This window comes from Hibiscus syriacus, unplaced genomic scaffold (genome assembly GCF_006381635.1).
Source record: "Hibiscus syriacus cultivar Baekdansim isolate YM2019G1 unplaced genomic scaffold, ASM638163v2 tig00110435_pilon, whole genome shotgun sequence".
NCBI lineage: Eukaryota > Viridiplantae > Streptophyta > Magnoliopsida > Malvales > Malvaceae > Hibiscus > Hibiscus syriacus.
The window spans coordinates 147733-160210 of record NW_024062736.1 but is presented as its reverse complement, the minus strand read 5'-3'; the positions used below and the strand labels follow the sequence as shown (position 1 = coordinate 160210).

The 12478-nt window shown below is 33.9% G+C and overlaps 1 protein-coding gene across 2 annotated transcripts; it reads left to right on the top strand.

Annotated features, from left to right (window-relative positions):
• The first annotated feature begins 755 nt into the window (after positions 1-755).
• Positions 756-3947, top strand: LOC120125638 (malate dehydrogenase, glyoxysomal-like). 2 transcript variants are annotated; one of them, XM_039144018.1, is made up of 8 exons: positions 774-1259; positions 1637-1951; positions 2237-2326; positions 2415-2498; positions 3168-3203; positions 3342-3431; positions 3547-3641; positions 3756-3947. In XM_039144018.1, the coding sequence occupies exons 1-8, from the start codon at positions 966-968 to the stop codon at positions 3826-3828; spliced, it is 1077 nt and encodes a 358-aa protein (XP_038999949.1). In that variant the 5' UTR covers positions 774-965; the 3' UTR covers positions 3829-3947. The 2 variants fall into 2 exon arrangements, 1 of the variants encoding a protein (XP_038999949.1); XR_005516380.1 differs by lacking the exon at positions 3756-3947 and having other exon boundaries at positions 756-1259; positions 3168-3230; positions 3263-3431.
• The last annotated feature ends 8531 nt before the right edge of the window (positions 3948-12478 follow it).

Here is a 12478-nt window from a genome sequence, read left to right as displayed (position 1 = left end):
AAGAAACTTAGTACATATAAAAGATTCATTAATAAATGGTAAAAATCATATGTATGATTTGTGTGTCCCAAAATAATGATGAAACCCGAAAACATGTGGGTCAATTCAACCAAATGGAGGAACTCTTTTGTTATGGGCCTAACTGGACCTTCTTCCCATAAGAGACTTCTTCATCAAAATTATAAATGTCCAACCCTATATCTATTTTCTTTTTGATCAATTTCTACCGAGTGAGAGAGAGAGAGAGAAACAAGGAAAATTTTATTTTTTTTATTAAGTATTAAACTCGTAATGAGAGTAAATGTGTTAGCTGAGAGTTTTTAACCCTCTGCTTTAGATATTGTTAATTTTAAATCTATAATTTTCAATGCCCTATTAACGAAAAAGATAATTAAAATACAAAAATTAATACAATAGTTGATTATATTAGTTTAATTCATACGATTAATTTTATTATATGCTGTATCGATAATAATATTATTTAAATTATTTTTAGTTAAATAATATTACAGCATCTTAAGAGTTAAGAGTTATAAGTTCAGTGGTATTCACAACCAAAAAAAAAAGTTCAATGGTATTTTAATATCAAATACAAATATTTTATTTGAATATTTGAAATTAAATTGATACCAAATCTCCTAAAAAATTCTATGAATCATTGTGGAGAGATTGGTAAGAGACAGAGGTGTTTAACAGAATTTTCCAAGTAATGGGTAGCATCGAAACCCACAATTATTAATCCTCTGAAAAATCCAGTCCAGATAAGATCAGTTTCCACGCTTCCCAATTCTTCAATTCCTGCAATAAAAAAAAAGGCAAACACTTCTCTCACGTCAACCATCTTCCCCATCCCACATCTCGGCTTCGATCTTTCCAATTACTTAGTTTCTTTATAAATCGCAAGAGAAATCCCCTCTCCCTTTCAATTCCCAACCTTCTAAAATACCAAACCCAAGTAGAAAGATATGGAGGCTAACAATTCTCAAGTCAACCAACGTATTGCAACGATCGCAGCCCATCTCAACCCTTCCAATATTTCCCGGACGGAGGATCGTGTGGGTTTGGAGCGAGGCATCTGCCGAGCCAAAGGTGGATCAGCTGGGTTCAAGGTGGCTATTTTGGGAGCAGCCGGGGGAATAGGACAGCCTTTAGCAATGTTGATGAAGATGAACCCTTTGGTCTCTGTTCTTCATCTTTATGATGTGGTTAATACCCCTGGTGTCACTTCTGATATTAGCCACATGGACACTGGAGCTGTGGTGCGCTTTTTGTGTGTGTTAATTTTAATGTTTCCCTTACATAACAATGTCCTTCTTTTGTTGGCTTTTGAATTCCATAAAAAAAAAATTATGGTGTTGGAATACTGGAATTGCTACACTGAATTCGTTGTTTTGATTAGGAATAAGGGGATAAGTGCGCTCAATACGCGGTTAAGAACTTTAGATAGAGAATAATAAAAATCTAGGCTTGAAATCAATAGGAAATCGCCCTTCTGTACTTGATTTTGCTTTGCCATTTACTGTACAGAACTTATAATTTAACCAAATGCTTCTTTTCACATATATTAAGGATGAGACTCTTCGAGCTTCATCGGAGGTATTTGCTGAGAATTTTAGAAATTTTGTTGAATCTTTAGGTACGTGGGTTTCTGGGGCAACAGCAATTGGAGGAAGCTCTAACAGGAATGGACCTTGTAATTATTCCGGCTGGAGTTCCTAGGAAACCTGGAATGACAAGAGATGATCTTTTCAACATCAATGCTGGAATTGTTAAGACTCTTTGTGAAGGAATAGCAAAGTGTTGTCCCAAAGCGATTGTCAATTTGATTAGTAATCCTGTTAATTCCACAGTGCCGATTGCTGCCGAAGTTTTTAAAAAAGCTGGCACCTTTAATCCAAAGCGACTTCTGGGGGTCACAATGCTTGATGTTGTCAGAGCAAATACTTTTGTGGTAAATATGAATCTTGTCATATTGTTATGTTATTCTTCGATGTTAATTAGCCAACTCTAGATTGTTACTGCCATTACTTTCATGGAAACTACAATTTTTGCCCCTGTTGATTAGTTGATGCTAATTTTGTTAGACCCTGTTGGATGAGCTTCTTTCATCATCACTTCCGTATGGCAAAGGCATACTATTTGTGATGAAGCTAAAAGTTTGCAACCTAGCTGTTATTGATGTTCAGTGCTGGTATTCACTAATATCTATTACCCCATTATTTTGGTTTCTTTGTAGGCGGAAGTCTTGGGTCTGGATCCACGGGAAGTTGATGTTCCGGTTGTTGGGGGACATGCAGGGGTTACTATTTTACCTCTTTTATCTCAGGTTTAAAGAACTTGTTTTCAAACATTTACTTGCCCACTAATTTGTAATAACATGACATTCTATGTAACAATCACTATTCTCCTTACAGGTTAAACCTCCATGCTCTTTTACCCCAAAAGAAATTGATTATCTGACTGATCGTATTCAGAATGGAGGTACAGAGGTCGTTGAGGTAAAGCATTTTTTCCTAGACTGAAACCTCAAATAGCTTGAAAGGCCTTGGTGATTTAAAAGTAGTTAAATCCAAGTATAAAACAGACCTAGTTAGCATCCATAGGTCATTTTTGTTGGAGAGTGTGCATGTTCCATCTTGTTATCGAGTAACTTGATCTATATAGAAACGGTACTGGTTGCACCATGGGATTGAGAAAAAGACAGGTTATGGGGTAGAAGAGACTCTTCTATAATGAACTAGTAAAAAGATAATTCTGAGGATTAAGTGTTATTTGATATGATGCAGCTTCCTTTAAAATTTTAGGTTGTCCTACAAATGAACCTAGGCCTGCTGTCTAATCCATGGATGAGCTTTTAACAAAGAACAGAGGGTATTACATTTCTACTTTCCTTTTTGGATTCATAACTTACTATTTCATGATATTCTTTACTACATCAATGGGTCTTGATCAATGGTAAGGCAAAAAGTTGAGCGCACAACATTTGTACTTCATGTGCCACTTGTTCTGTCAGTTTTGCTGAAGTTATCCACTTAAGTTACTTTAGGTTATCATGTGTTATCATTCCCTGGGTTCTGGAAACTGATCTATTCTAGCGTTCTGTTCCCATTGTGATGTATACATGCTCAAAATCTAGTTAGTGACCCATTATGTGCAATATCTTGCAGGCAAAGGCTGGTTCTGGATCTGCAACACTATCAATGGTTAGTAATATGTGTGCCTATGTTTGTGTATTCCCTATCACTCTCTCTCAACCACTAAGCACATATACTTGTTTTGTATGTTAGACATGATTTTAGCTGGATCTTACTGTATATCACAAAACATAAATGAAAGTGCAGGCATATGCTGCTGTTAAATTTGCTGATGCATGTCTCAGAGGCTTAAGAGGAGATGCTGGAATTGTGGAATGTGCATATGTGGCATCTCATGTATGTTATACGGGTCATCCTTCACATGAACATCTCTCTCTGTTTCTTCCTCCCCCTCTGTTTTCCCAATTTTCTCTTTCTAGGTTCGTAACAACTAACACATTTCCATTTGTAGGTAACTGAATTACCCTTCTTTGCATCCAAGGTAAGAATTGGTCGTACTGGAGTTGAGGAAATATACCCTCTCGGCCCACTCAACGAGTATGAGAGGTATGTACCAGTAACCATTTTTGCTAGATATAATTTGAATGTAAATCAAAGATCTCATTGCCCCGCGATTTATTTATAAATCTCACCATGGAAGTCCTAATGATTGATCAACAGGGTTGGCTTGGAGAAGGCAAAGAAAGAACTTGCAGCTAGCATTCAAAAGGGGATTTCATTTGTTAACAAGTAAAAATGGGGGTAGCTGATAGCTTGGTTTCCCCTAAGAAACGCTATTTATATGAGTTTGTAGGAATAAGAAAGTAAAACCCCTTTGCTATGGTTTCCTAGATGTGAACCAACATGGAAAAAGTGGGGCATATGTTAAATTAAGAACAATAATTTCATCCATATTTTTTTATTGATATCAATCTATTATTTTGTGCCTCCGCATGATAGGCTATCCATCCGAGTCTATAAGTAGAAAAGTCACTAGAAACTCATCATTTATAGCTGTGAATTCTACAATATCTTGATACGACTAGGGATGGGTAATTGATTCAAACTTACGAGTATGATCTCATTCGATCTTATAGGATCAGATAACCTTTTTTTTTAAAAAACAAATCGGCTTTAAGTTGAGTCGAGTTTTTTTTTGGAGAATGAGATCGAGTCAAGTTTGGATTTAAGATGAAAAATATCTTACTCGATATAGAAATAATGATATAACTAATATTTATATATTAGATATAATTGTTACAATACTTTGTATATATATATTTTTGGATTAATATAAAAATAAGTGTCTAAAATTAACTTTAAATGTTTAAAGAATTTTTCGTTCCAAATAAATGTTTGGCCTTTTTTCTTACACTTTTAGGTGTAAATGCATTAATTCTACTATTAATTGACATGTTTTGCTCTTGCATTTTGTTGAATTTTTTTATTTTAAAAAAAATTAAAATTAAAACTATTATCATCTTTTTTTGAAAAATTAAATATTTTAAAAATATAAAAAAATACCTTAAGATTCTTTAATCCAAATCATCATTGTTGTGGGTTGCATACCTATCGATCGTCTGACTCAATTACTGGCCAATCCTTTGTTGTCACCCTTAAATCGATCGTCAGTCAAAGGTAATTAGAAATCGATCATATTTCTTTTGATAATCTTGAAAGGAAAACGATGGGTGAGTTTCATTGGATTTTGAGTTATGGATGATTGGTAGTAAGTTCCGTCATTGGTGGGTGGGGCTCGTCGAAATTTGAATTAGGAATTTGGAGGTATATAGGGTCTTATGATTTCAGTGTTTTGTGAAAAATAAGAAAATATAGGGATTTTTTTATAATAATAATAATAATTTTTCTACTTTAAAAAAATTCAAAAAGAATGAGGGTGACACATGTCACCTAACGACAGAATTTAACGGTTGTTACGACATAAACATCTAAAAGTGTAACAGAGAAAACGTTAAGACATTTATTTTAAACGAAAAATTCTTTAAGCATCTATTATTAACAAGGGGTGTAGTTTGGGTACTTGTATATCTATTAAACCATATTTCTTTTTCAATTAAGTTTGATCTTATTTAGTAAAAGAAATAATATATATATAATATATATTTATTTATTTATTTAATTGTGTTAGGTTGGATTGGATCGGGTGTAGAATTTTACCTTAAAATTAGATTATACTTTTTTCTAAATTTAAGGTGAAATGACGAAGGAAAAGGTGTTAAAATTTAATTAGATTGAAGTGCGCCAAAAAATTGAGCCATGTCCATCCATAGATACACCTTACCTTATACAGTTGGTTAATTATAGGCACTAAACTATTGTGTTTGGAGTTTGGAGCCGTGTAACGACTGTATGGACTAATGTATAGGATAATTGGAGCATTTTTGGTCTATAGGAGATTAAAAACTTTATAAGCCTGTAACATATTTGGGCAAAAACCAACCCTAACCCATTCGCTGTTTCACATATTGGGCTGACTTTGTTATTTTTGTTAATATTAAAATCATGATAATTTGAAGAGTGATCATGTAAAAGCCTTTTTTTCATTTGGGAAAAAGAAAGACAAATAGAAAATATAATTATGATTGCAAACATGTGTGTGTGCAGAAATTGGTCTGGCGTTTGGGTATAGACTATAAAGATCACATGGTGTCAACTCTGGGCATCTGCTTCCTTATATCCTATCCTTTGACTCTTAGTCCCTACCCTTCTTCTTTATGTTATATGTATTTTAGAACCAAAATGATACCTGTTTTATTAAATTCATGTCCCTACTGGTTTTTCCATAATCATCAGATAACACTATAATGTTATTTTATGTATTGAATTGCCCATTTGCAATTCTTTTCTACTTTTGAAAAGTGCAGACTGCAGAGGGTATTAAGGATAGGACTTTGGTATAAAGGATGCTTTATTGTTGTACATGAATGATGTTGGACCCCCAGCTCTCCCACGTAATTAGTCCCACACTTTCATTACTCGTGTTCAACTTTGTTGCTAAAATTGCTGGGAAAATTTAGAGATGAAATCCAATTTGGTGTAGTCTTTGCTTGTCAGGCTGCAATTTTTTTGTTGTTCAAAATCTCAAAAGTTCTGAAATGAATGGCCTAAATGTCATATCAATATCATTTTCTTTTGCTTTTTCCTAGCTGCATCAATCTCAGATGTCTCCCACACTTCAACTGTATGCAATTTGCATCGAAACAGTTGTATTTTTATTGATTAATCAAAAGCTGCATGCACTGATTTCTGTGGCTTTGACTGTTTTGGAATCAAGCAATCCATGTTTTGAGACCTGAAAAATTCAACTCTTTTGCTATTAGTCATGTACATGATAGTCATCCTAGGTGGACCTAGCTAGTCCTTTGAGTTCTCATGCCTATGAATCAACCCTACAACTCCAATCAATTTGATGCTCTTAAGTTCGTACAATTCATGGGAAAGTGCAATCCTTTTTATAAGTTCCATTCGGCGGTAGGATAATATACCAACAGTGTTAAATCAAGGATCGAATCAAAATAGTAAAACTCAAATTGACCTTTATGTTTATTATTAAAGCTTTTGGTGAATTAAACAGTTGTGTCCCCACTAGTGCCTTTCCAACAACTCCAATGCTTTTTCTCCTGAATTTTGGATCATCAGGTCTCTCGACTTTATTCGCTCTCTTTCTTACCATTGTTTTTGTTTTCCTTTCATTATTTTGTACAATTTTCTTCTTAGTCTAACTATTTCGATGAGATAACGTTGAATTGACCTTTATGTTTATTATTAAAGCTTTTGGTGAATTAAACAGTTGTGTCCCCACTAGTGCCTTTCCAACAACTCCAATGCTTTTTCTCCTGAATTTTGGATCATCAGGTCTCTCGACTTTATTCGCTCTCTTTCTTACCATTGTTTTTGTTTCCTTCTCATTATTTTGTACAATCCTTTTCTTCTTAGTCTAACTATTTCGATGAGATAACGTTGCCCCCTACAACCTAGGCATTTTCCAACATTAAAAAAACAGATGAAGTAAATGCAATCAGTATCTGCCCATTGAAATGCCGGAAGCAATATGACTAGTTGAATCATCACCTGGTTTTCTTTATCCTGACATTATGAATTGCAGTCAATCCTCTAACATTTATTAATTTATCATATCAATGTATATATATTTATTTTATTTGAACAATAGATAAGTATGATGTACTTAATTGGGAAGGTGTCTGAAAACACAATAAATGAAGGCATGTGGTGTGAGAATGGCACCTTACAAAAAAAGAATGAAAATTTGGGGATTGTTCATAAATGAAGTTGACGAGTGGTCCAAAAATTCTAACTCACAAATGAAAGTTCTTCACCTACATAAATTGTGAACTCTGGCCTTTTTCTACCCTACTTTCAACTTTTATAAAAAGACATAGGACTTCTGTTTTGGTCATGTGCTTTGTTTCTCGAGTATGTTAGATTCTGATAAAGTGGTAAAGTGATCATAAAATTTTAATCTTTATGCTTCTTTCTAACATTCGAGTGAATTTCAAGGTTTTATCGTTTATTATTTTCAAAATGGTTAAAAATTAGAAGTTGCAGAGCTAAGACCGAGTGTAAAGAAGATCAATGTAAGAAAATAAAAACATTATTTAAAAAAATGAAATATCAAAGTGAAGTCCCACTCAAAAGAAATATCAAAGTGAAGTCCCACTCAAAAGAAATATGAAACACGTTCTGTTCTCTTTTTTCTCCCACCTTAGTACAGTAATTTACCTCATCTCCTTGCCCTTCATTCTTATTATTTTTTTTTCAAATTGGATGTAGCAATGGTCTTATGAATAAAACTAATCATTAGTCATTACAGTTGCTAATGGTGATAAGCTCTATTATACAGCAAAAAGTAAACAATTGAGTTGGGAAATGCAAGACTTCATTTTTATTCATGACTTCAGGGTGTTAAACCTTGGAGGTAGTGATATGGTATTGGGAGTTGACTGGATGAAAAAATACAGTCCAATTTTGATGGATTTTAACAGTATGACTCTCAGCTTTAAGATGAGTGATCAAGACATTATGTTTAAAGGAGGGTTAAACAATGTTGCAATGAAGATAATTTCAAGCAATAAGATGCAGAAGTTGATGAATAGAAATCCTGATTTGGTAGGGGAAATGTATATGCTAAATGCTGAAGTTGGTGGCAATGTAATTCCTCCTACAATACAAGCTGTAATAGCTGAATATAAGGATGTGTTTGAAGAACCTACTGGAATGCCTCCAATAAGGAAGCATGATCATTCTATTACCCTTAAGTCAGGTACTGAAACAGTCAATGTAAGACCATACAGGATGCCTTATCATCAGAAAATAGAAGTTGAGAAACAAGTGGCTGAGATGTTAGCTGGCCTCAATTATTCAAACTAGCAAAAACCCTTTTGCTTCTCCTTGTTTATTGGTAAAAAAGAAAATGGAAGTTGGAGGATGTGCATTGATTATAGACAGTTAAATGCCCTAACTGTTAAAAATAAGTTTCCTATTCATGTGGTGGATGATCTCTTGGATGAACTAGCTGGAGCTAATTTTTTTAAAGGGAGAGATGGTTATTGGCAGATTCGAATTAAACCTGAAGATATTCCTAAAACAGCATTCAGGACACATCATGGCCATTTTGAATTCAAGGTAATGCCCTTTGGTTTAACTAATGCACAAGCTACTTTCAATCTCTTATGAATGATTTATTTGGACCATACCTTAGGAAATTTGTTTTAGTTTTTTTGATGATATCTTAATCTACAGTCCTGATTTGCATAGTCATGCACAACAATTAAGAATTGTTTTGGAGATTTTAAGGAAAAACCAGCTTTTTGCTAAGATAACTAAATGTTTTTATGGCCAAGCTGAAGTGGAGTATCTTGGTCATACTATTTCACAATATGGAGTAGCTACAGATTCATCAAAAATTAAATCTATTCAGGGGTGGTCTATTCCAAAGAATTTGAAATCTTTGCGAGGGTTTTTGGTCTTACTGGTTATTACAGAAAGTTTATTAAGGGGTATGGTGAAATTAGTAAACCCCTCACTACAATGTTGAAGAAGGATCAGTTTATTTGGACTGATGAGGCTAGGAAGGCATTTATCAACCTTAAGAATACTATGTGTACTGCTCTAGTGCTAGATCTCCAGATTTCACAAAACAGTTTTGTTTGGAAACTGATGCTAGTTTCAAAGGCATAGGGGCAGTCCTATCTCAGGAGGGTAGACCAATTGCTTACCTCAGTAAGGCTTTGGGACCAACACAGGTTGATTTATCGAGTTATGAGAAAGATTATTTAGCTATTTTAATGGCTATTTTTGAATAGAGGCATTATTTTGAAGGCAATCCTTTTATAATTAAAACATATCATAAGTCCTTGAAGCATTTTGCTTGAACAGAAGCTAACTACTACAATTCAAAACAAGGGTCTTATAAAATTGCTATGATTGGATTATTCCATTCAGTTTCGTAAAGGTAAACACAACAGAGATGTTGATGCTTTATTGAGACAATTTGAAGATAATTATGAATTCCAACAACTATCTGCTACAGTAGTTATTCCTACTTGGGTTACTGAGGTGGAAAATAGTTATGAAACTGATTCTTTGGCTAAGGATTTAATTCTTAAATTACTATTTGATCCTAATGGCATGAATGACTTGTCCTACACTAAAGGGATTCTAAGATACAAAGGCAGAGTGTATATTGGTGACACAGGAGGATTAAGGAAAAAACTACTTTCTGTACTTCATGATTCACCACAAGGTGGCCATTATGGCATACAGACTACTTATCATCGACTGAAACTGTATTTTTATTGGAAGGGAATGAAGACACTGGTTAAACAGTATGTTCAACAGTGTGATATTTGTCAAAGAATTAAACAAGAACATGTCTTGCAACTACAACCATTGCCTATTCCACAGCAAGCTTAGGAGTTTATTACCATGGATTTTATTGAGGGTTTGCCTCCTTCTAATAGGTACAATTCTATTCTGGTGGTAATTGACAAGTTCACTAAATATGGTCATTTTCTACCACTGGTTCATCCTTTTACAGCTTTTGATGTTGCTAAAGTCTACTTAGAGTAGGTTTATAAACTTCATGGACAACCTAAAGTTGCTCTTTCTGATCGAGATAAGATTTTTACCAGTGTTTTTTGGAAGGAGTTATTGAAATTATTAGGACTACAACCCTATTTACAACTATTTATCATCCTCAAACGGATGGTCAGATAGAGAGACTTAATCAATGTCTCGAGCAGTACTTAAGAGGACTTTGTTTTTTAAAGCCTAGTTCATGGGCTAAGTGGATTTCTCATGCTGAATGGTGGTATAATACAAGTTTTCATACAACATTGGGTACTACTCCCTTTACTGCTTTATATGGTTATATACCACCAACTATGACTTGGACTACTGACTCACAAGTAGCTGATGTGCAACAGTTTATGAAGGACATAGACAATATCAATAGTATACTCCTTGATCAACTTACTAAAGAACATCATCGAATGAAATATTATGCAGATCAGAAAAGAAGTGATAGACAGTTTATGGAAGGTGATGAGGTTTACCTTAAGCTTCAACCTTATAAACAGACCTCTTTGGCTCTACGAAGAAACTTGAAGTTGTCTGCTCGTTATTATGACCCCTACAAAATCTGTAACATCATCAATACCGGGTTAGTGACCAAATTGTAAAGTTTTAGAAATTGGTGTTAAAGTAGGATAATTGAATAGTTCAATGATTTATTGAAAATATGATGAAGGTTATTTAGTAATTATTGAATGAATTAAAGGGTAAAATGGTAAATTGACAAGTAAGATTTTTTATATTCCTTTTATAAGAAAAGGAACCACGTGGGAAAGAAGAGAATTATCCAGAGTTTTCTTTCTTCTTCTTCCTCATCCCGTATCTCCAAGCTCAAAGGTGAGTTTCTTTGTTTGTGGATTAATTGTTGATTTTAAGGTTGGGTTTTGATTATTAGATGATAACTAAGCTTAAGGAAAGCTTAAGTTATCTTAAAACCAAAGTATGATAGAGTTAGGAGGGATTAAAGATTTGAGGTTCTTGGGTGAAATCTTGAAATAGAGTTCATAACTAGAGTTGAAAGTTAAATTTGACTTGTCAAGGGTCTAATTAAGAAGTTAGAAGCCATAGAATTGGAATTAAAACATATTGCAAAGTTGTTTTAATTCTTGAGTAATATATGAGGAATAAAATTTTGAAGTTAAAGATGATTTATATGGATATAAATTGGTTTAAGCATGTGTATATGAGTTGAGAACATGAAAGGGGATGAAAGATGAAGCATTTGAATTGATTTGAGTAGATTTTCGGGCTTAAAAATGAATTCTGGGCTATGTGCATCGATGCACATTCAATGTGCACCGATGCATCAAGGGTAAATTTACAGAATTGTTCAGTGTGTATCGATGCACAAGAAGTGCATCGATGCACCCATTAAAAATGGAAACATCGAATGCAATTAGTGCATCGATGCACCCATTAAAAATGGAAACATCGAATGCAATTAGTGCATCGATGCATATGAGTGCATCGATGCACCCCCTTAAAATAAAAACATCGAATGTGATTTGTGTATCGATGCATGGGTAGTGCATCGACATGCATCGATGCACTTCAAGGAAATAGAATTATACTTTTCATTTGGTCTAAGAAATGATATATTAGTGTATATCAATTGGATACTAATATGTATCAATGTATGATTATATAGATATCGAGCACGAACAAGTCCCGGAACGATTATCAAGTTATGATTCGATCGCAAGAGAGGAAATTATAAAAATGGATTGGAACTAAGTGAGGCCAAGGTGAGTGCGCATTATTTTATATATGATGTTTAATGGGAAATAAGACTTGCGACAAGTCTATTTTCTATAGTATTGTGCATGAAGCATGAACATGAACATGTGTTTGTTATGAGTGTCTGAGTAATATGTTATGGTATGTGTTGACATGTTATTGTATATGTATTTCATGGTAATGTGAATATATGCTTTGTTATGATGATATAAACTATATGATATGATAAGAAATTATATGAATATAAAAGAGAAGTTATATGATAAGACACAAAAATAAGATATAAGCAATGTGACAAGGAAATGTGAAATAGTATGAAAAGTGGATATGAGCTATGTGATATGTGGAAGTGATTTACGTGTTTATACGTATATGTGATTCAACTTATGTGACATAATCTACGTGTTATGTGAAAGTGAACTACGTGTTTATGTGAAAATGTGAAACGGCATAAATGATGATGCCCATGTTATGTGTCATGAGAGCTAGGGTATAGTTGGCATGCCAAGAGTCGAGGGTCTACGCGGTCCTTCGGGACATATATGTATTCTTTG

Excerpts from the sequence above, each read along its gene's own strand:
- LOC120125638 (XM_039144018.1), top strand. The coding sequence starts at position 966 with ATGGAGGCTAACAATTCTCAAGTCAACCAACGTATTGCAACGATCGCA. Across the intron at positions 2,327-2,414 it reads TTTTACCTCTTTTATCTCAG|GTTAAACCTCCATGCTCTTT; the intron begins GTTTAAAGAACT and ends TTCTCCTTACAG. Across the intron at positions 3,642-3,755 it reads CCACTCAACGAGTATGAGAG|GGTTGGCTTGGAGAAGGCAA; the intron begins GTATGTACCAGT and ends ATTGATCAACAG.